This window comes from Syngnathus floridae, chromosome 12 (assembly GCF_059516105.1).
Source record: "Syngnathus floridae isolate MCC-2025c chromosome 12, RoL_Sflo_1.0, whole genome shotgun sequence".
In the NCBI taxonomy this organism is placed as follows: Eukaryota; Metazoa; Chordata; class Actinopteri; order Syngnathiformes; family Syngnathidae; genus Syngnathus; species Syngnathus floridae.
In genome coordinates, this window is record NC_142424.1 from 3,801,248 (window position 1) to 3,825,988 (window position 24,741).

At 41.6% G+C, this 24,741-nt stretch overlaps 1 protein-coding gene across 1 annotated transcript; it reads right to left on the bottom strand.

Moving 5' to 3' along the window:
* Positions 1-179: 179 nt before the first annotated feature.
* nsmfa (NMDA receptor synaptonuclear signaling and neuronal migration factor a) lies at positions 180-24,613 on the bottom strand. Its single transcript, XM_088392514.1, has 16 exons — positions 24,082-24,613; positions 23,588-23,661; positions 19,070-19,419; positions 13,390-13,451; positions 12,311-13,177; positions 11,235-11,301; positions 7,134-7,186; positions 6,117-6,206; positions 4,516-4,646; positions 4,254-4,337; positions 4,147-4,180; positions 3,283-3,353; positions 3,036-3,115; positions 2,763-2,865; positions 1,941-2,016; positions 180-1,366 (listed from the first exon to the last, which is right to left on the bottom strand). The coding sequence occupies exons 3-16, from the start codon at positions 19,138-19,140 to the stop codon at positions 1,269-1,271; spliced, it is 1,887 nt and encodes a 628-aa protein (XP_088248640.1). The 5' UTR covers positions 19,141-19,419; positions 23,588-23,661; positions 24,082-24,613; the 3' UTR covers positions 180-1,268.
* Between the last annotated feature and the right edge of the window lie 128 nt (positions 24,614-24,741).

Here is a 24,741-nt window from a genome sequence, read left to right on the forward strand (position 1 = left end):
AATTTGTTCACTCTCGTTCACTGAAAACAAAATCGTTCTTTTGAACGAATCGTTCACTCACGAGCCAACACACCGCGGCACACTGGTTGGGAAACACTATCTTAAACGTTTGAATAAAAATATGATTAACTTTGTCTCTTTCTGGCATTCTGAAAGACTGTGTGCATGGGGAAAAAAGGTCACAGAATGACATCATCTTTAATGTAAGATTCCACCACTGAGGACACATTGAGAAAATATTCATAGCCATGTTTATATAACCTCCACGCCCTTCCGTTTTTTTAACATCTCCACGTGTCATCCGAGCCCTTTTGTTTTTGTCTCCAACAATTTGTACGTTACATCATGATGATCAATCATTAACAAGTCTGTTGATTATCAGTCTCAAATATTATAATTTGTCATCTAAAGAAAACCAATGCTGAGAGGGAGATAGAGATGCTTCCATCCCAATAAAAATGCTAACAATCAATAAAATCAATAAAAAAATCAATAATCACAGATTCATTGATTAATTAAACCAAGAAACATAGTCAAATGCCCATCGTTATGATGTTAGAGGATTTTTGTGTGTGAAAATTTGCAGTACTTGCTTAGGTCAAACATTTGGATGGCTTCTACATCCCTCTTGACATCACAGCAGGAATGTGAACACTTAACTTTTCACAGCCGCAAAGAAAACACAAGAATTTTTCTCTCCTTTTTTTTTTTGCCATGGTAAGCGACCACATTCACCCCCCCCCCCCCGAAAAAAAAAACAATTTGAGAAGTACAGTACATTTCCTTAGCACTAACAGTACATTCACTCCCAGCGAGATGGCGATAAACATTAGGATATCTTACACAATTGTTTAGTGGCTAAAACCTGAGTTGTTCCAACATATGTCTGTAAGAAAACAGCACAGAAATGCAACATCAAAAATAAACTATAAGTCATTGATCCGATCAGCTGATCAAGTGGATTATTATCTTTATGACTGAAGCTATGCCAGGATTCTCACATTTTTTATATCACAAAAACCTGGCATTTATACAGGGTGTGTAGACTTTTTATAGCCACTGTATGTAGGAGACACGATCACACATCCTCGCAACCAAATAGTGACTTAAATAGGCTCTTTACAGATGACTTTTTAAACACTCCAAATGAAGAGCAAGTCTTTTTTTTTTTCTTCAAGTCATTCAGGGTCCTTATCCCTTTTCCACAAAATAATGCTGTTCATATGGAGTTGACGCCAGGCGAGAGAATATCTTAGTCATCTTGGGCGTCACAAAAGGTCTTCATAGTCCAACAGTTTGGAGTGCTGACGCGTCTTCCACAGGCGATAGAGGCGGAAGTCAAAGTACATCTCGATCATCTCTTTGCCTTAATGAGAGGAACAGAAAAAAAATAAAATTTTAAGATTCAAGTTTAATTGGCTTGAGGCTAAAGGCTTGACCTTTTTAGTAAAAACAAACTAACTAAACAACAGTAAGGCTTTTTTAGTTAAAAAAAACAATTTAAGTAAGGTTTCAACAACGATGAACTTTTTCATTAATGACGGTGTTCAGTAAAGCTTTAAAAATCTTTAAAAGTCCTACAAAAGAGAAAAATTATGGTTGCCTTTGAGACGACTGGAGTCATTTCCTTTCATGTGCTGCCCCCTACTGGGTGAAAGTGTAACATCATTTTCGACAAGTGGTGCAGGGTGCCTCACTCTCCATTTTAAACAATTTTATTGTTACAGTGGAAAACTATTAGCTGTTTATTTTCTACTGAGCTAACAGGTACTCTTGAATGCTACCATGTCAAATATGAATAACAGGATGTATTGTTCCAAGTGTTTTTATCTTATAATGTAAAAGCCTTTTGTAATACTGTCTGAAAGTTTTTAATATTCATAAGCATATGAGTGTGCGTGTGTGTGTGTGTGTGTGTGTGTGCGTGCATTCACACTGACCCTGCGCAGAAAGCTCCAGTGGCGACTCAAACTCCACAGAATAAGGCCTCATCAGATTCTTCAGTTTCTGGAACAGCTGTTGGGCACAGATAAGAAAGCAAAGGCCTATTAAGCCACTTTACACGCTCAGCAGGGAAGGCTGCATCGCTACATCAAACACGCTAAAAAAAAGAAAAATTCAAAAAACAAACGCTTGGACAGTGATGAAACCAGTTTGTTACTGGAAAACAAAACGTTTGAACACAAGTTGTATGCATCATCTCGTTGTGATCTGTTGTGTTTGACTTTCGTGTAAATTATTACGATGAAAGGCATGCGAATTTGTTCATTCATTCATTCATTCATGTTTATTCATTTACTTATCTATTTACTCATTCATACATTCATACATTCATTAATTAATTTTTTTATTTGTATTTTTTTGTATTTTTTATTTATTCGTTTGTTTATTTATTTTATTTGTATTTTTTTCATTATTCATTCATTCGTTCATTTATTTATTCATTCATTTATTTATTTATTTATTTATTTATTTATTTGCTGTCTTGAAGCAACTGTGCACACACTATCTGGATAAACACTGATGTGCAGTCTGTTGCTCTTTGCGTCACCAATCAGCCCATGAAGCCTGCAGAGATCCAAATTTATGTAACGCTTTGGCAGACAGGATTAGAACGGATACAAATGGCTGCTTTGGATCAATGTTTGCTGACATGCACGCGTCTGCGGGCGCCATTTGTTGTCTTTCTCCGCATACTAATGAGTGAAAGCTTGCAAGAAAAAAAGTATTGCTGATTTCATTCTGAACATTTTTCTGCGTACCTTCTCTCCATTGGGGTTTCCTAAGACATAGCAACCCATGATATGGATGAGGTTGGGCTCCGGGTTGACTTTACTCATCATTCTGCTGAGTCGTCTCCAGAATCTAAATCAACCCAAAAAAAAGAAAGGCATCAGCTAAGAATTTATACTGAATTTATTTATCGGCCCATGCCTTCATGTAACATTTATATTATGAAAAGACAAAAGAAGATATTCTTGCGCATGTTCTCAACCACATTTAGTTTTAAGAAAATTAAAAAAAAATGGACTCACTGGCTCATGTCCTCCTCTTTTTCCACCTTAGCAAATGTTGCTACTTTATTCTTCAGGAGGTACAGGTGACCCGGGCCTCCCTAAAAGACACACCAAAAAAACAACAACACTTGAACACACCGTCAATCAAAATGTATTTGCCTTTAATTGTTATCCATGGAATTTTTGGACATAATGTAATCTGTGGGTAGCCGATGCACATCCAATAACCTTCAACAAAACATCGATTTCTATCCCAGTCACCCACCTGGCAAAAGATGAGCATCCTCCAGAACTTGCTCCCCCTCCTGTACGCTGTCAGCTTCTTCTCAATTTCCTCTGCGAGCGAGAGTGAGAGGGGAGAACAGTTGGACCGACACAAAGGTCAGAGATGCGATGAGAGAGAGGCGAGACGAGTAAATGTGCGAACACACCACGATTGAATTAAAGCAAGTCAATGGACGACAGTGAACCGGTGACCTGAAATGAGTTTGTGTAAGTGATTCGTTAGTGTCTGGTCGATAACTGCGTGGGCTCCCACACTGTTGGACTTCATTAACTGGCCAAAACACAAGAGACCATTTAAGTGTTGTTTGTTCATGATGCGAAGCTTCATTTGGTACACGAGATCATTAAAAGCAAATTCATAGCTTGTTTCGGAGGACCATTATGACTGTCAACCCAAAATAAATGTATGAGCACCTCATATTATATATATATTCAGTAAAAGCGACAAAACAAACTGACAAATAACTCGTTTTCAAATCAGACGAGTAAAAACTGGTCAAATATTTAAAAAAATGATATTAAAAGTGAAGACAATTTGTTGTTCAGCAAAACTTTCAGTTGGTAATAAGGTCAGCTGAAATTAAACCGTTAACTCAGCAAGCATAATTGGTTGCAAAAGTGTCAAGCGGTCGCCTGGGGGGAGATTTTTTTTTCCAAGTCTTTGCTGATACCTTTGAAGCAGCATTCTCGCTTTTGTCAATCATAAGGGGTGAGATAAAGGTAGACCCTTTCGTCAAGCGGTAATAGGGAGGTAGTGTGTAAACAACAGGGGCCCTAAGAATGACCCATGAGGAATGCCCGCTAGCAAGCTAGCTAATTACATAATTGAAAAAGTCAGACTCACCCAAAATGTCATCAAATGTTGCATGTTCGTGATCCTAAACAAGAAGAGAAACCATTTGTGAGAAAAGGACATCCTTGCCTTGAGCGTATTTGGAGTGTTTGACTCACGTAGAGGATCGGGATGATGGATGGATCATCCCTGCGGATGATGGTGGGTACGTACTCTGCCTTGGGGACCTTGGAGGAGATCAGCTGAAGGTGGAACGAAAAGGAAGGAAAGTTTTGGAGATGAGCATCAATAAATTGTGTGTGAAAATTATTGAGGTCAAACGGAAAGCAATACTCGGAACATTTATCGTCTTATCTGAATGGATGCTGCTTAAATTGTGGATATATTGGAATCTGATGTTAGCATTGTTGGATGTCTCACCATGATTTTGGGAGGTATAAAGTCGTCCCCCTCGCAGGCAAGCCTCTCTATCTCTCTCTCTTCCTCCCAGTCGGCGGCTTCATCAACGCCGCCTTCGTCCAGGGTGCCGCAGGAAGTCTGCAGGTCCCCGCCTTGAAAAGAACGAAGCACACTAATGAGAATTGGAACGTGTGCGGGGGTGAAAAAAAGGTAAAGACAAACGTGTGTATGAGGAGAGAGTTGTTCAGATGGTACGCCGGAGGGGTGAGTTCTTAATGGATGGTGGTGGTGTTTGAAAATGGCAGATGGAAAAGGCAGAGACAGCTGTCAGACGTGTAAAATGACTGATGGTGAGAGAGAGAGAGCCGATTTTGATCATAACATCACACAGCAAGTCATGAAATGTCTCGTAATGCAGAGACTGATGGATGAAACGAGGCAAAAATAAAATATATCATCTGGGATTTTAAACAGCATAGAGGTGCAGTTATAAGTATGTATTTTTTTATTAAAATTATTATGTGACTGTGTTATTTGGACATATGACACAATCACTCTAGGAACTTAATAAATAATGAATTTTAATGAATATTATTGGGCTCAATTGCCAAAACACATTTGAAAGAGATCAGGGGAATAAACGTAAATTAACAACGGTTTTGTTTGATTTACCCGTTTGGCAATTATTTAACATTTAAAAGGAAATGTGATTAGTGAATAGTGAAAAGCAAACAGTGGCTAAGCGGTGTTTAATCACTACGATGACAAGATGAGTTGAGTGTTTGAAATCCGCAATGTTCTTTCCACATCATTAGCCGCTAATGTTATTTGCTCCTCATTCGTTCGGCTGCTACCACGGCATCAAAAGAACTTCGACCTCATTTCAAATGATTTTTTTTTTTTTTTAACAGAAATGGATTCAAATGAAACAAAACAGTTAAATGAACATTTTGTAAATGATTGTGCATTCTTTGAACAAAAAGGATATATATATTTTTAAAGTGTCCTGGAAAATAATAATAATTAACTCTTATTGTGGTAGACTGTGATTGACCATGAACAGAATAATTGGTGTAGAAAATGGATGGATGGATATCTTATTTTAGGAGGGGACATACAGTAAACAAAACAAACACATTGCTAAATTTGACAACAATCATCGCTAGACCATCAGGGTGACTCCTCCAGCGAATCCCAAAACCTTTTCTTCAGGGAAAGTGAGACAACTCCACATCAGCACAACATCACACCGCGCTCAACAGTACCCAAGATGGACGTGGAGGAAAAAACATAAAAACCACAAAAGACACAAAACACAGACATCATCAGACAAAGACAAGCTGCATATGCAACAACCGAGAGATCAACACACACTGTCGCTTCGACTCATATATTCTTTTAGTAAAATACACACAGACACACACACACAGTGCATTTTGGTAAACACAATTTGGGGCGTAAAGGCACACGGACTGACAGGGGCAGATTTAACAACAGAGACAGCGAGTTGGTGTTTTTGACTTAACTTCATGATTCAAACATTTAGTTTTTCCACTTGAATGCCAGGTAAGAAAATGTACAACTAGTTGTGTTTGTGATGTGTGTATGCAGTGTGGACTCACTGTCTCTGGGTTCATGAGGAGAATCAGTCTTGACAGGGGTGGGGTCACTCCAGGAGCGGCTGAAACTCTTCGATCTACGCTCAGCGAACGCTAGTGCAGGTAGGCGGGGTGGAGGGGGAGAGATCGTCACGCGTACATTTTGGAAACCACAAACGACCTTAAACGTACAAGTGCGGAGGCGGATGTAGCTACAAGAGCACAAATGAAGCAAACTTCCACTTGGAAGACAAACAAACGGACACATCGCTTCACTTGAGATCTTCCACATCAAATTCATCCAAGATGTGGAAATGGTGTTGTCTATATGTGCCTCGTGATTGGCTGTCCAGGATGTAAGCCCCGCCCTCTTCACCATAAACAACATACTGGTATCGGTCTCTGAAAAAAATAGTATCGGACATCCCGAGTTGCAATATTCAGCATGTTTATTACAACTCTAATCAACACTAATGTGCTCTCGGCAGCTTAGTAAATACGTGAAGAAAATGCAGTAATTATGGGAGTCAAAGAAAAGGGTGACAACCCTCCAAAGGCCAAAAAACGTTATTTTCTTCGTTCCCATTTGCAACAAAACGTTATTATCACAGCAGCGCCAATGCTTCCCTAATCAGCAATTTCAGAAACGGGCGGGGGTGGTGTTTATAGGACTGAATGAAGGAAAACTAAAAACTTGAGCAAACTATTCCATTCAATTCTTTATACGAGTCTAATCGTACAGAGTGAACACACGCACACAAAACCTTGAAACTCGTAGAATATGTCGAGCCTAAAAACAAACATTCAAAGCAAAGCCACAGGAAAAGACCACCTACAGCGTTTACACTCATTTCTTCTAAAACACACACACACGCACAAATTCCGGAAGTCCCCGAATGCAGCATCATTTGCAGCCTCACATATGCCAAACTGGCAGTGAACCAAAAAAAAAAAAAAAAACACACACAAAATGAAGGCGAGGTGAACAACACTGACGATTTGTGCATCAATCACACACACACGCTCAAACATCTGACTCACTCTGTGCTTTTATCCTTCTGCTGCCCACCATACGAAGATGCTTCCGGAAGTTCCTTTGGGCGGAGGAGGAGGAGGAGAGGGAGAAGGCAGCCAAATGTAAGGGCAGTAGAAAGTGCAGAGGAAGCGGATGGGTGGGTGGGGAAAAACAAATGGTTGGAAGACAAAACAAGACGTTATTAAGTCTCCAGCACAATTATTATAGGTAATGTTCTTGTCAGTGTGGGCGGTAAAGAGCAGTTGAGTCATTCATGGAACGACACACGGCCGAGAGGAAAGCCCTCATTCTTCGCAAAGCATCTCGCAAAAGTCGACCTAGTCAAGTGTTCTCCTGTGATATTCATTTGCTGATAGCACGTCATCAAATAATCATTTTTTGTCATAAGCAATGTGTGGTTGAAAAAAAGGAAGATTGATGATATTAATCAGAATGTTAAGATTTTTTTTTCTCAATTGCCATGTTTTGGTTTTTTACTTTAATTCAATGGATACTGTGTTGCCCCTTTTGTTGTACACAGCTTGGCCACCTGGGGGCAGTATACCGACATACCTGGAGATAGTTGGTAAGATGCAGTAATCATTTTTCAACTGTTTTCCTTCCATCCATCCATCCATCCATCCATCCATCCATCCATCCATCCATCCATCCATCCATCCATCCATCCATCCATCCATCCATCCATCCATCCATCCATCCATCATATAATTGATATCCTTTTCTTGGGGTTGTTCTTCAGGTCATAGAGAATGAACAACGGTGTCGATTCATGAGGTGTTACAATGCTCCGCCGCATCTAATCACTGAATAAATGTCAACGCAAAATCAAAACGACAAACTGTGTTGTTGGAATTGGCTCTTTTTCAAGCAATGTAAAGAAGGACTTTCACTACTTTTCTCTTTCCACGATTGATTATCCCCATATTTTATCCTTTTTTTAGTACTCTATACTTCTTTAAGTGAGGTTGAGCCCATGAACAAGTCTTGTTGTCTTCCTATCTTTGACAATAACAATAATGAATTCCACTATCAGTGTTTTTCATCGCACTTTGTGAAGACAAAACATGTTGTGGAGATGCTTCACTCTGCTCGTTATCAGCGATCCAAATGACGCTTTTATTTTCATAAACATATCGCGAGACAAAGTGCAACTGACAGCGCAAGCAGAAAGGCGACAAAGATCGAGGCTGATGGTAAAAGAAATAAAATGTTCCTCGCATTTTAGAGGTTATACGGGATGACGCGCGGCATCAAAAGGATGCTCCGATAACGGTACGATAAAGAGCCTGCAGACTTGGTTTAAACTGTCTTTGTTGTTTAGAACTTTAGATAAAAGTGGCCTCATTATGTTCGTCAGAAATAGTACACGGGCATGCAAAACACAGAAGCGCACAGTGGGTGTCCCCCGTATGTAGGGTGTACCCTATTTTCCGTGCTCTTCTTTTTAGCAAGTTCCCTGTATTTCTTTTTTTTTTTACATATTTTTGTTGGTTCACAATATAAAAACAATGTCACTGCCTTTCCATAAAAGTCCATGTGTGAATATATTTTATAGCTGCAAATGAATGAAACATGAATGAAGGTGAAATTGAATTTAAAAAAACTGTTTGAAGCCAGAAACATTAAGAAAGTAATGAACTGCCGACTTATTTGGATGCGCCCCAAATTGAATGGATTTTGTCCTTGGCCCGTGTTAGACCTGTCCAGGGAGACATTAATTAACTAATAAAGTGGTGATAAAAAAAAATTCAAAAAGGATTCTTTTTAGAATGACACATCTATCGTCATCGGAACAATATAACCTCCAGTTAACGCGATTGTGCATAATCCTGACAGAAAAAAAAAAAGGCACTTCAGCCAAGGTAATAAATATTTAAAGCGATGGTGTCGGATATCGGCGGGAGGAGTTTGCAGTGTTCCCAAAAGTTTGTTGTGACCACTCACTTTGATTAAAGAACACGCAAAGCGCGTCCACACTGCAGATGGATGATAGCGATTGAGAAAGATGCGCTCGCTTGGTGTCAAGTGTCCCATCTGTGACACGGCATCTGAGCTCCAGTCTTAAGGACGCCAAAGTCCTTTCGGAGTTATTCAACGTGTTACTTTGTCCTCCTAACGAAGGCGGGGAGCTCATGTTTTTTCGAAAAGAGTCAGGCCACAAAACGCAAACAGTGTGACACCCCTGCTTAGAGTCTCTTCCTCTCTTCGCTTTAGTCAGATTAGACTCAGCGTCGAGTATCGAAGCCAGCAGACGGATGTAAACAGCGCCGAGGCAAAGCCTGACGGGACGCTTCGTACCTCTGGTTGACTTCTGCTGAATCGTGCTCCCTCTCTCGCCTTTTTCTCGGGCCAAATCCCCGGAAAGCCCTGCCGGGATGCGGCACAGTATTTAAGGGATAAAAGAGGGAGAAGCCGGCGTGGCGAAGGGAGGGAGGGGGGGGAGAAGCGAGGATGGAGGCCGATGCCAGAGTTTTTAGTTGCGGAATTAGTTTAGCGGTGAAGGAGATGCTGCTACAGCTCAGTTTAGTGCCAACTTTCATCACTAGTTTACAGCTTCATTTTTGTCATTATGCTTGTTATACAGCACTGAATTCCAATAAGTGTGCCAGGATCAGACTCAATGGGTCCAAAAAGAAAATTCAAATTGAAGTCGCAATGTATCAGAATGCAGTTTTCGAGTGAATTGTGATTGGAATTGTCTTGATTTTCTAATTGAAGTTTTTTTTACATCAATTTATGGGCCTTGATTTTAGCATAGACTAAAACTGTCACGATTAATACATCTGATAGTCTATTGCAAATACCAATTAAATTACAACACAAGGGAAGAGAAGAACAACAATATGGATGAACCAAAAGTTTGGCGCAGATGGACCGACAGCAAAGTTCAGGCATCTTAGCGATATTCTCCGGGGCTGACACTGTTAATACGTGTCGGCCATGTTGTGAAATGCATCACTTGCAATGTGTGGCTCAGCAGTGATCAACACATTTTTGTGAACATGATTGGCGTTTGTTCAATGCAGACACGGCGCGAGAGGAGACTGAAATATGTGTTTTATAATAATTGCTGATTATTACTATGGCTGCTTCACTTCTCATCCAATTAAATTTGTGAAGTGAGACTTCTATTTGGATCTGTCTGCAAGACTTTCTCCCTATAATCTGTCTAGATTTAAACACACATGGATTACATTTTTCAATAATCCCGCTGCATTTAGTTTGTGTAAGGAGTTAAGCAGTTGTGTTAGTTGGCTTCAATTGAGCGAGGATTGACCTGAAGGATAGCTAAGCAGTATGAAATGTTTAGGCTTGATTCTGTTAATGCATAATGTTCAATTAGTAGTTTGTTATATTTGCTATTCAAAATTGTGTGCTTATTTGTACTACTTGTTTTTTTTTAAGAAAGAAATCACTCAAATGTTGGTCAGTGAAACAAGTGTGAGGTTAAATGGTAGCTAGTAAGGTTAAGAAACAACAGTTGGAAAAAATACACCAAATTAGACAAGTAGGGTTTAAATACTCACGATATCCTGAGTTGTTTGTCCCGGTTTAAATTAGCGTGCAAGCAAGAGAAGGGGGGGATAAAAAAAACAATATTGTCATCAGGGTGCATCAAGTCTATAAAAACACAGACAGAAAAAGAAGGAATGTGTCGTGAGCGTAATTGTTTGAACCCCTCAAAAATGGCCAAACCAATTTAGTGATTATATGAGTCACAGAATTTGCTCTTAACAAGAATCTAACAGATTATAAAAGTAAATAACAGTGTAAAATATATGAAAAAAATAAAGAGATACAAATATGGACAAATGTTCCTTGAGTGTCCAACTACCCATAAATGCATCAGCGAAAGTCAAAGCCTCCCATAATATTTAAGATTATTATAAAACATATTATACAATATAATTTCTGTATAAATTTAAATGACATTTACTGCAATTCATTGCATCGGCTAAGATTTAAGGATCTGCAAACTGATATTAGTGCTTTTTTTAAATTAAAATTCACTGGCAAGCGAAAGGGGGACATTTATCTAAAAGGCTATAAAAACGACATTCGCTTGGAACACGAATGGACATATTACGTAGCTTTCCAATACTCACGCCTGCATAGTGGTTGTAGCGGTTTGAAAGCTGAACATGTTTTCCTTGGGGAACCAGTTAGCGTCATCTGCAAAAAGAAACGAAAATAGTCAAAAAAGTGGAATAAATACTGACCCCAAAAAGTTGTACGAGAAGGTAGTATGTTTGAATATGAAAGCACAAAAGCGGCACCATCACTTCACAGTCCAGCACTCCACAAATGGAGAGAGAGAGGAGACACACAGGAAAAAAGAGATACAAGGAGACAAAAAGTCAGAAAAATACAGGCCACTGTTACAGGCAACACCAAACGCCCCAAAGCTCATCAGACCAGTGAGGAAATAGATATTGCAAAAGTTTAGCGGAACAATTAAAATTGATTAGGGTAGTGTTATTTTTCCATCTGTGTCTTTTAGCAACTAACTTTTTTACGTTATGTTATGTTTGTCATAAACAGAACATTGATATTCCAGCAGCTCTTGATGTATTTAACTCTTTGATTAGATTTTTTGCTGTATCGACTAGCTTGTGTTAGCTAAATATAAGCACTGTTGTGGCCTGTCATCAACCTTTTGATTGCTAACAGTATTCGTAGTGACAGTAGCATCGTTTCGCTTCTGTTAGCTGAATGTTAGCCAGTGTTATCCATGTTTATTAGCAATTTGAAAATCAGTACTAGGAATGTTGTAGTAACTTTGACTAGAGCAGGGGTCCCCAACCAGCAGTTGGTCGATTTGGTACTTGGTCTCAGAGGTATATTTAAAAGTATTAAGAATTAAATTTTAAGTAATTTTGGGGAGAGAATATATGCCCTACTTGTTCGTTATCATCAGTTTGATCACAGTTTGCAAAGGAGTATTTTGGTACCATAGTTTGTGGTACCGGTAGAGTTTGAGCTATTTACGACGACTATGAATATTTGGTGGGGGGTTTTATGACTTGATCTTTTTCCCCCGTGAATCAGAGGTTTACTTTACTCCATGCGTTAAGAGGTTTTCCAAAAGCTATTTCCTTCTCCGGTCTGAAGCCGTGACCCAATTCCAAACCCGTGTATATTTGAAAGCCTCTCCTCTTCTGTGTGTCCCCTGCCCCCTCACCTCTCTCCAGCCCAGTCACCCGGTCCACACTCCACATCCTCTCTAGGCGTCGGTGCTGCTTGCCTGGCTCTCGGGATGCGCTTTCCAGGTCCAGGGATCCTTGGCTCCGAGAGGGGACGGCACTGCAGGACTCGCAGGCCAGCCCGCTGCATTCGGGCTCCCCTTTTCCGCCGTCCCCCCAACTGCGGATGTTGTGGGCACTGACGGAGGTTTGCAGAGGAGGCTGAGCCAGGTGATGGTGGTGGTGGCTATGGTGGTGTGCCGCCTGGTGGGAGTGAGAACCGGAGACACTCATGGCTTGCTGGTTGCTGCTTCCGCTCGGCCCGGAGGCTCCTCTGCTGGTCGAAGGTCCCGTGTGGTGGTGGTGAATTCCGTGGTGACGGCTGCTCCCGGTTTGGGAGTGTTGGGTCGGAGACGACGAGGAGGACGAAGGGGAAGTGGAGGGCTGGATCAAGGTAGCGTGACCACCTTTGGCTCCCACTCCTCCACTCCCTGACCTCTCCTTTAAGACGTCCAGTTCGAGGCTCTCCTTGCTGCCCCGGCCGCCACTCATCAGCATACCGTGGCGGGTGGTGATGGTGTAGACGCGAGCAGGCTGCAGCGTGCACTCCACGCCCTTCTGCTTGTCCTCCTCCACTGAGAAGCTACGTTCGAGGGATAACCGCACTGGCTTATTGGAAACGGTAATGGAAGGAGGAGGTTGGCGGCGTAGACCCAAAGAGGTTTTCACGACTATGTCCTCCGAGTTATTTTTGGTGTCCTCTGTGATGTCGGAGCACAGATGATTCAGGTGTTTGTTGTTGGGGCCGGTGGTCTCGGTTGGCGACTCTGGGTCAGCGCCCACCAAGGTTTCACACAGGAGATGAGCTAGAGTTTCAAAGAAGAAAAAGTAGATCATGACTAAAGATTCAACATTCAAAATCAAGTCAGCTGAAAAGAAGCCGAGGATGACAAAGCAAAAATCACATCTGCTGAAGTTAAAGGGCGAGCGATCGCAGCCTTGCTTTTTTACTAAACGAAGGGGAACGGAAGGACGACCGCAACGGAGAACCAAATGTCAGGACGGCAAAGGCGCTGACCTGATCCGTTTCGATTCTCAGGGTGTGTGTGGGACAGGTACTCTCCAAATGCTCGTGCTGCTCTGTGGACACACACACATATATACACCAAGCCATCAATTTATGGGTGTGTTGGAAGGATGGGTGAGTAACACCGGAAGCAAAAAGGGCTAGCTGAGTCGAAATTAAAAAGCGAATTGCCTTCTTTGTTGGCTCATGCAACCCACAGACTAAGATGCAGCTGTTTTATCTGCATACTTCAGGCAGCCTCGGAGAGAGGGAGAGCGAGACGAGAGAAGGAGGGACAGTGGGGGAGGACGGAGGGTGAATGGTTTCAGGTAGATGTTTCAAAGCGTGACCTCAGTTTGCAGCTGAGGGAGCCCACCAATATTTTTCTACATTCTCCAAAACACACACACAACCTTATGACGGATAATGGACAAAAAAAAATGACTCACTCTATTAATATTAATCAATCCCGCTAGCAATTCTCATGTGATTATTCTCTCTGATTACATTCTGCACAAAATTAGCTCACCAATTTCCATCAAATGTAGTCAAGCAAGACATTTTGATGTGGATTCGTATTTAAGGATTTTATGTTCATGTTAATAACTAATCACAACCACAGGCATCTTTCTTAGCCAAGATTTATACCTCACTAAATCGGAACAAAAATAGCTTCTGTGGATTCCTCAAGGGACAAAGTGAGTGAACAAAGCTGCTTTACATGATTAAATAAAAACAGCCTTAAAGACGACCTACCGGTGAACCCCTACAACAAGTCAAGTACACGTTTCAGAGATGAAGACAAACGGGTTCAAATGATTCAGCGACTCGAAGAAAAGTCAAAGAATTCCCCCCCCCACCCCCCCCACCCCTCCGGAATTGTAACTTAACGCTCGAGGAAACTCTTCAAACGACTGCATTTACATTTCACGGTCCAACTGACCCAATTCTAGGGATTAGAACAAGCTTCAACTAATTGATTTACATACAACAGAAAAGTTGGATATATTGAGGTTGGATTGGCTCTCGTCCCTTCTGGACCCCATCACTGGGTTCGCTATTCCACTCAATTTTGAGTGTAGAATTGGATTAACGGGTTATGAATACTTGACAACGTCTTCAGAAAAGTGGCAAGAGCGGACCCTCGAACTGAAGTGTTCTATTCAGCAGGTGTCTCTTATAAAGTTCCGCACTGGTGTTGTATTATTCAGAAGGTCGGTTGATTGAAATCCGCAAACAATGGCACTGGCCATCATGATGCATTATGTGGCAGGAAATGGAGAATGAAAGCGAGCGAGCGAGCCGGGCGCGTCTCGGTCCGTCCATGATAACAAATTCGTGTTGGGGTTTTCCGTGATGAGAAATGGAAGTGCTTGTCAGGCAATTTGAAATGATACAAAGTATTAGCATAGAGCAGTGGTGTGATCAAGGGGATGGGAGGGAGATGTTCTCGTTGTCTTTACGACTTTAATCTTGTAATATTACAACTTCATTTTTGTAACTTTACGACTTTTTTTTTAATCATTTGAATTCTTTAAAATTATGACTTTTTGTCCTTATATTATGACTAATTTTTCCCTCATAAATGATTACCACTATATTCTTGTAATTTGATATCATTGTCTGAATTTAAGATTATTAGACCGAAACATATCTTAAAATTATAATTATTTTTTTCTTATGAAACAATAAGAACACTTTATTTCCATTTTATATATTTTTTAATTTTATATCATTGTCTAACTTTAATATTATTAGACCAAAATATATCTTTAAAAAAAATCTCATTTTACAAATATAATTCATATATTTTTTTCTCTTATTAAAAAATAAGAACACTTCATTCCCATTTTATCATTAAGACTTTTCACTTCTGCTTTTGAATCAGAAAGAAACTTTTACATTGAGGAAATTTATATATACTAGAGACGCACATGATGGATGTTGAGGTGTCTTCTCAGCTCTCCGAATACATTGCAAGTGGACACAGAAGGACACTTATGATAAATGATGCCGCCATGGGCACTAAGTCATCACATTATCGACTCACATCTGATTGTCTCCTGGCTATTCCCAATGCCATTTAACACAGTGACCATATATCTTGAAAGGACGGGAGTCTTGTGGTGGAAGAAAAGAATAAATAAATAAAATAAAATGCACCCTGGCAGCATTCCCATTGGTTTGAATAGCGTCAGGCCTCATGTCCCTCCAGGCGTCTCGCCGCTGTAAACAATGGGCTGCCAAGCAAACAGATGCCTCACTCGTCGCGCGCTTTGATTGAATCTCCTCATTCTCTCGGGCGGACTAATTGAATTAGGTCCCCTACCGGTACGCATGGCTTTGAAGCAGGAACCTGCTGGGCAAGATTTTTTCTTTTCAAATATTATGTGATTGTAAGTAAAGTATGGGGTGTGCACACCCATTAAAACATCAACAATTGATGTAAGAAACAACTCCAGACATTGCTTGACACATTTTTACATGGATTGTTTTGAACCCAGCTGTCATATTGATCCAAATATCGATCTGAAGCAAGAAGGTTTTTTTTTTTCCAAACTCTTTCTGTTGCCATGAGAAATTAAGCCTGGCACGCAAACTTCAAATCCCTGATCCTAACCCATAAAGGTAAGTTTGTGTACCGATTTATTTTGGCCTACTAGGTCATCGTTTTATAGACTGCGTCAGTCAAGAAAAATAACTTTGGAACGATGTGACCACAGCTGTTTACTTTTGTGACCTATCAAAAGCCAACGACGTGTTTTACCATTTTAATCAACGGCAACATAATAATTTTGCCCATTTGTTTTAGTATATTAAATTAGCGAAGACAGTCTGGGACTCCCTTACATACAAAGCTTGAGTTTAACATACTTCCTTGATACCAATTACTTCACTCTTTTCCTATTTAGACAGGGCTTTGCTTTTTGCACTGGCGGAGCTAGGATTTTTTTCCTTGGGGGGGTCATGGGGCAAGAATATCTTAGTAGGCTTAAAAAAAAAAATACAGAAAATGCTAATAAAGATTTGGAATGGAGGGAGAAAAAAATACCCAAAAAGTCAATTATCTGGGGGGGCATCCTAGAACAGATTTTATTCTACCCTATTATTTATCTTGTAGCTTATTGAGTGCTAATCGACAGGGGTTCTTGCTTTAACAAAGGCTTCAGAAGCCTACAATAACAAAAGCAATAAACTTGAGTTGACATGCTTTCAATAAAACGGCACCTTGCTCATAAAAAGTCAGTCAGTCAGTCAGTCAGTACGTTTAATGGTGACAAATTTATAGTCACTCTACAAAGAGGAAGAGACAGATGGAGAGGAAAATGCCATGGTGGAATTGTTATTCAAGCAAGCAAGTCAGGAACCAGTAAACGGATCCTCCTGACTTCACAGGGTTCCTTCTTTACGTCAATGCGTAGAATGATTCGCTCAAGAATAAAAATGAATTATGCAATCAAGCAAAGAGGGCCATGACAAAAGAAAAACGCACCTGTCGACCATTGTGGATACAATAATTTGCATCCGTGTGTAAAATCCTTTCATCTGTCACGCCCTCGCAGAGCTAACCCCTCGTCCGATGGCCGACGGGCGTGACGCCATCGAGCCTCCTCTCGGGCGGGGGGCATCATCAAAGCTTTTTACAATCCTTGTGACAGCATTGGAGAGCCTCTCCATTGAAAGCTCTCAGTGGCTCATTGTGTCTATTAAGCTGCTGGAGGCGAGAGAGTGACCTGTTTCATAACCAGCCATCCATAAACATGAAGACTCTTTGCTACACAGAAGGTTTTCCTCTGCCACAATATTTAAAAAATAAAGTGTGTGTGTTAAAATATAAGCACACAAAAAGCACTTTGGCACGCTTGCCTGTACATTTGCAGGGTCATGTGCCGGCGAGTAGTTAATAAATATTGGATGTGATTGAGCAGAGTTTCCCATCAGCAGGAGCCAAGGTTCAGAGTGCTATTAACGCAGCAAAATTAAAGCGGGCCACACGCCTGACTACCTTTAAAGAGGATTTTATGACATAAGCCTCTTTAATGAGAGACAGAGTTTTCGACCGTTGACAAAAGTTGTCCTCGGATTTGGCTAATGACGGGATACAAGTGAAATCCGTTCCATGATCGAGCTCATTAAAAAGAATGGAAATGCCATTAATAAGGAAAATAACACTTGATAATATTAAAACAGACATGTCATAATTTCTTGACATTTTTGGTGCAATTCAAAGAATATTGTGCTGCTCCTTCAGGGGTTCCCACATTGACCACCAGGGGGCAGTGAAGCAGGACAATTATGAAAAAGAGTTTCGGGAAGTGATTTAAGAGTAGTGTTTTAAATGTGCAGTGACTAAATATCAAATAATTCCGAGTCACACTTTACGAGTTATTCCCATGCGATGGAAAGTCAAAGCTAACTCTTCAAGTGCTCATAGCATACAGACAAACAAAGAACCACAACTTGACTTCTCGTTGGCCCGTGTTGCAAACTCTTGCCGACTGTCAAAACAAATCACTGTTATAGCTGGCTATAGAATTGGAATATTAAAGTTAAAACCAATGCCAACGACAAAACTATGTGTACTTTGATCTGTGCTGAGAACACAATTAAATCCACGTATGTAACATGCTAATAGTTAGCATAGCTTCTTCTACAGTGTTCAATACTGTTCTTCTTCAAGGCCCTGCTACATTACGAGTTATTTTGTAGAAGAGTATGTAGGCCACGCCTCTTAAAAGCACATCGAACACCCTAAGAAAAATTCCAATAAATTTCATGCTTGCATTTAAATGCTACTTAAATGAGCTTTTTATCGAATGGTTCACTCAATGCAGAAGCCCTGTGGCACCATGCTACTTCTCACAGGTCGGAACGAGCACCCGGGGTGTTGGTCGGGATGTTGGAAATCAGTGTAAGTCTAACATATGTACCGACGCTCTACTATTTTTCCTCACAGGACAGTTATCGTCCAATTGGGGTTGCGTTAGAAGAATGGAAATCTCCTTCTTCTCCTGCCGCCTTCCTAACAATGCAGGCTTCCCACTCAGGACAGCCTGTGCAGCCAGTGGGCAAATCTGTATGAGAAGCACATCTCCTCTCAAGGTGGCACACATACAAACGCAGCGCCGCATGCAAACGAGGCTGTGCGAGGTTACAAGACCCGAGCGAGAAAGATGGAGAGCGGAATAAGGTAGATGACGTAACGGTACGTCGGGCCACATGTGTGATGCAGAGTCAAGGTCATTCATTGATACAAATGGAATCTTAACGACATCACCGAGACGAGACTCTCCATGTCGGTTTGAATAAAAAAATAAAAAAATCCACGTCCTGGATGAACTGTATGGACTCCTGCCAAAGTGTCTGCTTTACTAGACGAAAGTGACAATGATGGATGATCACTTCCAGTTGATTCATTGATAGATTGGCATCATTCTGATCAAACTGTGTAACCCCCCCTAGCCAAAAAGATTGTACAGAGCAGCCCCCCCTCTCCTGCATGACTTTCATTACACAATGATGCTTCATTCACAAACACAGACTCGAGTCTACAACGTGTCCTGCATTGGACTCCCCATTAGAATTTTGGTGCGCCATCTCGAAGCTCACATATGACACATTATTCGGACATAAACTTTAAACATACAGCACATGCGGGAATGAAAAGAGAGCCAGAGCGACTGTTACTCACCTAACTTTTGCCGCCACGGACGATATCGCGTCGTTTCTCAAATTCCTCCTTTTGGACGCGGCGGTTCCCATGCTGACATGGAAACGACGCAGACGGAAAGCAGATCATTCCCAGCACTCATTAAAAAAAATAAAAAAATAAAAAAAACACTCTCACTGTCTTTCTTGAGGACGGATGGAGGAATGCGGCAAAGAGGAAATCCGCCAGCGCCCCCCCCCCTTAAAAAAAAAAAACAACAACAGAAAAAAGGAAAGGAGCACGTGCGCAGGAGTCCGCGTAGAAATACACGCGTGGAGTCCTCCACGCTCTCTGCTTGGTGTCTCAATGACGTGGAAGTGCACCGACGGAGCCTGAGAGAGAGGGAGAGAGAGAGAGGAGAGGGTGGAGGGATCATCACACCATCAGCAGCAGCAGCAGCAGCAGTAGCACAAAGGGGAGGGGGCGTGGAAGTGGCATGTGATGGACACGAGTGGTGGCATTCCCTGCAGGGACCCCTGCAGCTTGTGGCTCACTTGGGAGCGTGGAATTTATCATTACAGGGGGACACGGTTTGATTTGGTTTGTTTATAATCCCACACAATCTTCCTCCCATAGGAAATAATAAAAATTGAATTTATCTGTGCCAGGGTCAAGCCGTGGCTAGCATAAAAGCTTTATGAGCTTCACGGCCAATGTTTTAAAGGAGCTTGCAGAATATAGCCTCGCTTCACTTGAGGTGTTGAAAATAATCGATAAATAAGCGACTATTTTGATATTTAGTCATATCAAATAAATAATAATTGGTTAGGAAACAGCAATTGGGAGAAAATATTAGCAAACAAGGGAATCAGGATGTATTTTTTTTCTTTCTGTAGGTGGATATTCCACCATAGTTTCAGCCAAGTGTGTTTTTTTTTTACAATGACAAGCTCTGGAGCATTCCACTCGATATAAAAGGACACACCCAAATATGCACGCAGACTCATCGTGCATACAGATAACAGCCCGGGCAGGAGACAAATTACACCTTAACGGCCGATTAGCCTTCGAACATCAAAATCGAATAGTCCTCCGGCCCGCGGGTCAATTCAACAGCATCGCAAATGCACAAGATGTCCTTGAGCGTCTTATGGATTCTACTGCATGCACAGCATCCACACACACACACACATGCGGCATGGAGACAGAAAAGGGGATGAAAATCAATAAATAAAGAAAAGTCCCATTGGGTTGGTGTGAGCTCCTTTAGACCATTAAGTAATAAATTATTCCGGGCCAGTTTGACCGAGACTGCGAGAATGTGTGTGTCGGAGGACTGTAGATGAGGAGGGAGCAGGGGAGGGATGAATGAGAAGAAAAGGCAGAGGGGGGGGGAAAAACTGGGAGGGAAATGTGAATGGGCAATTGGGAGACACCAAGATGTGAAAAAGTGAGAAAATGGAAGCTCATAAATTCACATCTACGGAAGAAATTGGTGTTTCCTTTGACCCTGAGCAGTCAATGCTTGACTGACTGCAACACAGATCAATGACAAAGTCTGCAACGGTCACAACAACAGTCGGTCATGTGTGGCTTTCATTGATTTGATCGTATTTTTATTTGGGGGGAAAAAATACTAATAGACAGGTATCCAGTGAAAATTAAAAATAAATTATTTTTGGCAAAAAACAATGACAAAGATCATGTTCATGCCTTTTTTGTGTGTAAACTGCTGTTTAAAATAAAAAAAAATATTTTAGTAAAAATGTACTGTTTTATAAAACATCCAACTTGACACAGACAAAAGTAATACTAATTAAATTTCACAATGAAAACCGGGCCTAATGTGAATTGAAAAATTGTTTTACAACTAGTAATGACTATGCTAACAATCACAACGCTTGTACCAGTTGGCCGAATACAAATAAATACTCCCCAAAAAATATTCCCAGTCTTCTTTTAAGATACACGTTCTATTGGTTACACCGACATTAGTATGCTGCACTTTAAGCCGATCACTTTGTCGCGAAAGGCCATTCTCATGACAGAGGCGGGCTCGAGATGAGTGATGACACCAAATGATGAGCATTTGCAAGGACAAGATGAAGATTTAGAAGGTGCGAGCGAGATATACGCGTTCATCTACATGGGAGCAGCAAGGAGTGGCATAACATTAGGCGGCTTACGTCTCGTCTGACTGAGAAGCCACTGCGTAGAACGGTGGAAGCGAGGGCATGGTGCACGCTCACTTGCCATGGCGGGGCGGGGTCAGGCGAGATGAATGGCGGCAGTAAAGTGACACAAGCGAGGCATAGAAATGAAGTGCACTGGTGGAAGGAGAGCTTTTCACGGCCGGGTGATTGATAGCGCAATTCATAGGCAGGGTTGAGAAACCATGTGTGTGTGCATGTGTGTGTATGTATACATGTATATAATAGCAAGATGGCTCCAGATAGCTAGCGATAGCTTGACATAGCTAGATAGATCGATGCTGAAACGGATTAATGGCATTTTCATTTATTTCAATGGGGAAAGATGATTTGGTATATGAGAGTTTGGAGTTCGTTTTTAAAAAAGTGTATTTTAAGGCACCATTGCATCTGACAAATCAGATTTCTTGTTTTACCCCAACACACACTCCCCGACGTGAGTGAAACTGCAGAAGAAAACTCTCAAACAAGGTCAGCCAGCAGACATTTATCCCCTCTGTGTTAGAGGACTCGTGCCAGCACATCAATTTTGCCGTAAGAAGCCCGAGTGCATACAATTACAAAGGCAAGCCGTGATGGATAAACGGAGCGTGAAAGCGTCCAGAGGCAGGCAGTAAGCAGGCTTGCAGAGAAATAAAGTGCCATACAGGCAGATCCTTATCCAGAACTGCGAATGGAGTGTGCGCACATTTCATGTTTAGTAGAGCAGCTGCCAACAGAAACGAAGGAAAATTAAAACATTACACGTGTGGACATGAAGCTAACCCCGGACGCATGTTAATGAATCGCTAAGAGGGCCACAAGCTCTTGCCATCACTTTCATCTGCTCTTTCCACTACATTTCTCCATTCTCCTTAACATTTAAATCTTGCCAAGTTGCTCTAAAATGCTGGAAATTTTGATCTGACATGACATGAGGCTACTGTGCGCCATTCTAGAGCTTTAAACCTCCTGCCTGGGGGGGGAAATGAAACAAAAGGGAGATAAGAGAATGTACTGTAATTGAAGCACAGAGTGGGCGTCGTTGTCAAACATGTCCAAAATGCCGCACTCACTCCTCCACCTTTCTCCCCTGCAGATTGGGAGAACATCTCTTCTGTATTTAATCATTGCAGACAGCAAACCCGAACTCCCTCTCATGATGGTGACTCATCTCCCTCTTCCGCATCTCTCTCCTTCTCTCTCCTCTGCGCTTGCCAAAAGTCGTCTGGATGGTAATTGTCATTCCGCCTGGTTAACGGGAATCCCCGCAGTCACAGAGTCCACCCACCTCCAACCGAGTGACATTCAGCCGACTGCGATAAATGAGCCATGGAATCCCACAGTTGACGTGGGGGGAATAAAAGGTCCTAATTCGCCGGCATGACGACGGCAAACAGAGGAAGAGCAGACGTCACCTTGAACGAACCGAGTATCAAAGATATCGGAATTCATTTTCAATTTTCTATCCATCCATTTTTATGACAATGTGGACAATGCAACAAGTTAATTACGGAACCACAGAGTGGATTAGATGTCATATAATATGCTCCTGCATAAAGCAGTCGTGCACGGCCAAGCCTACAATATCCTCCCTTGGGCGGATAGTCGGCCACTTTAGTTGTCCCCAAGAGCACTCCATCTGAGAATGTGAAAGCGATTGATGGCCCTCTGGACTACAAAGGCGGCCATTACCGAGGACGCTACCGAACAAAAGCCAGCTCTGCTCTTCTCAAAGAGCTCCTCTGGTGTTAAGGTCAAACAGACACGTTTCTACGGCGATAACAGAAGCTCTTAATTCACGCCGACAGCTCCTGGATGACTGGGAAGGTCATGGAGGAACTATATCTGAGTTTCTGAATGCATTTTGTTTCACTGGGTCGATTTGGACATTTCACCTTTTGACTGTACTGTTGGATGCAATGGCAAAGGTGGTAGCATTAAAAAGATACTAACTAGAAAGGCAACTTAAATGGATAGCCAAGAACATTTATTTTTCATTGACATTATTACAGGTATAAAAGTGAAAGCCTATTCATTAACAAAAATGCTACAAAGGCACACAGCCAGCTCTCAAGGGGTGTTTCGAAAGAAGACTATTCACAGCAAAAGCAAAAAGGAACCATCAATAAAAAAAAAATAAAGTGGTGGCGATGCAGTAAGCGGTCATGTATGTGCGCTGACTGCAGTGTAAGCGAATTTCCTCGCTTGTTCGTCATGACATAAGTCATACTAAAGCGGCAGACCGGCAATCTCATTTGAGGTCTGGAATCACCTCCGAGACTAACGACATTGGCTCTAGGTTGGCCCCATGTGTGTGTGGGATCTTCTTCCTACGTGAGATCCATGCCTATCCCCCACCTTGACTCACCTTGCAACTGCAGCAGATCTGGCTCCTTCTTTCTTCGTAGTCCCGATGCCATGCATAGCCAGGTGAGTCGAGACCTTGGTGGAAAGAACATTGGGAGAGTGAACAAAAGTGTCGTAATTCAAATGCTCCTTTGCTATCCCTTGAGAAGCCTCAATCCGCTACAATACTATTGTAGATGGCATAAAATGGCTGCTCATTTGTTCTATATTTATGACTCCACGGCGCTTATGGTCCCTGGCGTGAGTGTCTTTGGTGCAGCGTTAGCAGATTCTGCAATGCAAAGAAATTGGGCAAACTTTGTAGGTCTATTTAAGCTTAGGGAGTTGAACACGTTGGCCCAGTTCTTGTCTTGCTTTACTGAAAACAAAACCTTACTGAAATTATTCATGTGGACTATTAATCCACTTTTGGAGCTATTTCAAATCTCCTATCATATGTGCCTTGTATGCTTGCAGTAAAAAAATATATGATATCAAATCTTAAAGGAACCGTACCGTGATTTTTGAGGTGTCACATTCACAGCGTGTCGGCTTCGCGGTGCAATTAGTGCCGACAGATTTGGGGGACTGGAGATGAGTTGGCGACCTTTCGACAGCCAGCCGGCTTGATTTATGGAAGGTTAAATGGAGCAGTGCAAATACACACATAAATATCCGTGTGTCTACTTTCCTGAGCAAGCTGTGTCGTCCTCCACCTGTGTTTCATTACCGGCCGTCCTTCTCCTCGTGCCTTCGGGCTACCTGAGAAATGGGGACAAAAAGGACTGGAAGAGGTAAATGGGTCACTCATTTGTTTGTGTTAATGCGATCCAACACAAAGCGAGCTTTCTTTATATTTGTCTTCTCTAGAGTCCTTCTAAAAAAAACTGTGACCTGCGTGTTGGAGTGTAGGTTGGATATTCTGTTTTTAAATGCAACATGGGAGGTCACATGGAAAATAAGTCATCTGCCTGAAGTTGTTTCAGCCCTCTTGAAAGCCGATAATAGCTGAAGCATCTCACTCTTGTTCAAAACACGTCACCGGGGGGTGCTGACAGACACAAAAAGGAGACCTCGGTGTTGATTGCACAACAGAAATAACTCCAGTGACGTGAAGAGTGTACTTTTTTTTTTTTTACAGAGGTGTTGTCAGGATTGTTTTTGTTGTGATGGTAT

What these genes read in the sequence shown, in the direction of transcription:
- nsmfa (XM_088392514.1), bottom strand. Translation starts at nt 19,140, where the DNA reads ATGGGAACCGCCGCGTCCAAAAGGAGGAATTTGAGAAACGACGCGATA. An exon ending in CAGAAGGATAAAAGCACAGA is followed by an intron (nt 6,207 to 7,133) that starts GTGAGTCAGATG and finishes TACCTGCACTAG; the next exon opens with CGTTCGCTGAGCGTAGATCG. An exon ending in AACATTTGATGACATTTTGG is followed by an intron (nt 3,354 to 4,146) that starts GTGAGTCTGACT and finishes TCTCGCTCGCAG; the next exon opens with AGGAAATTGAGAAGAAGCTG.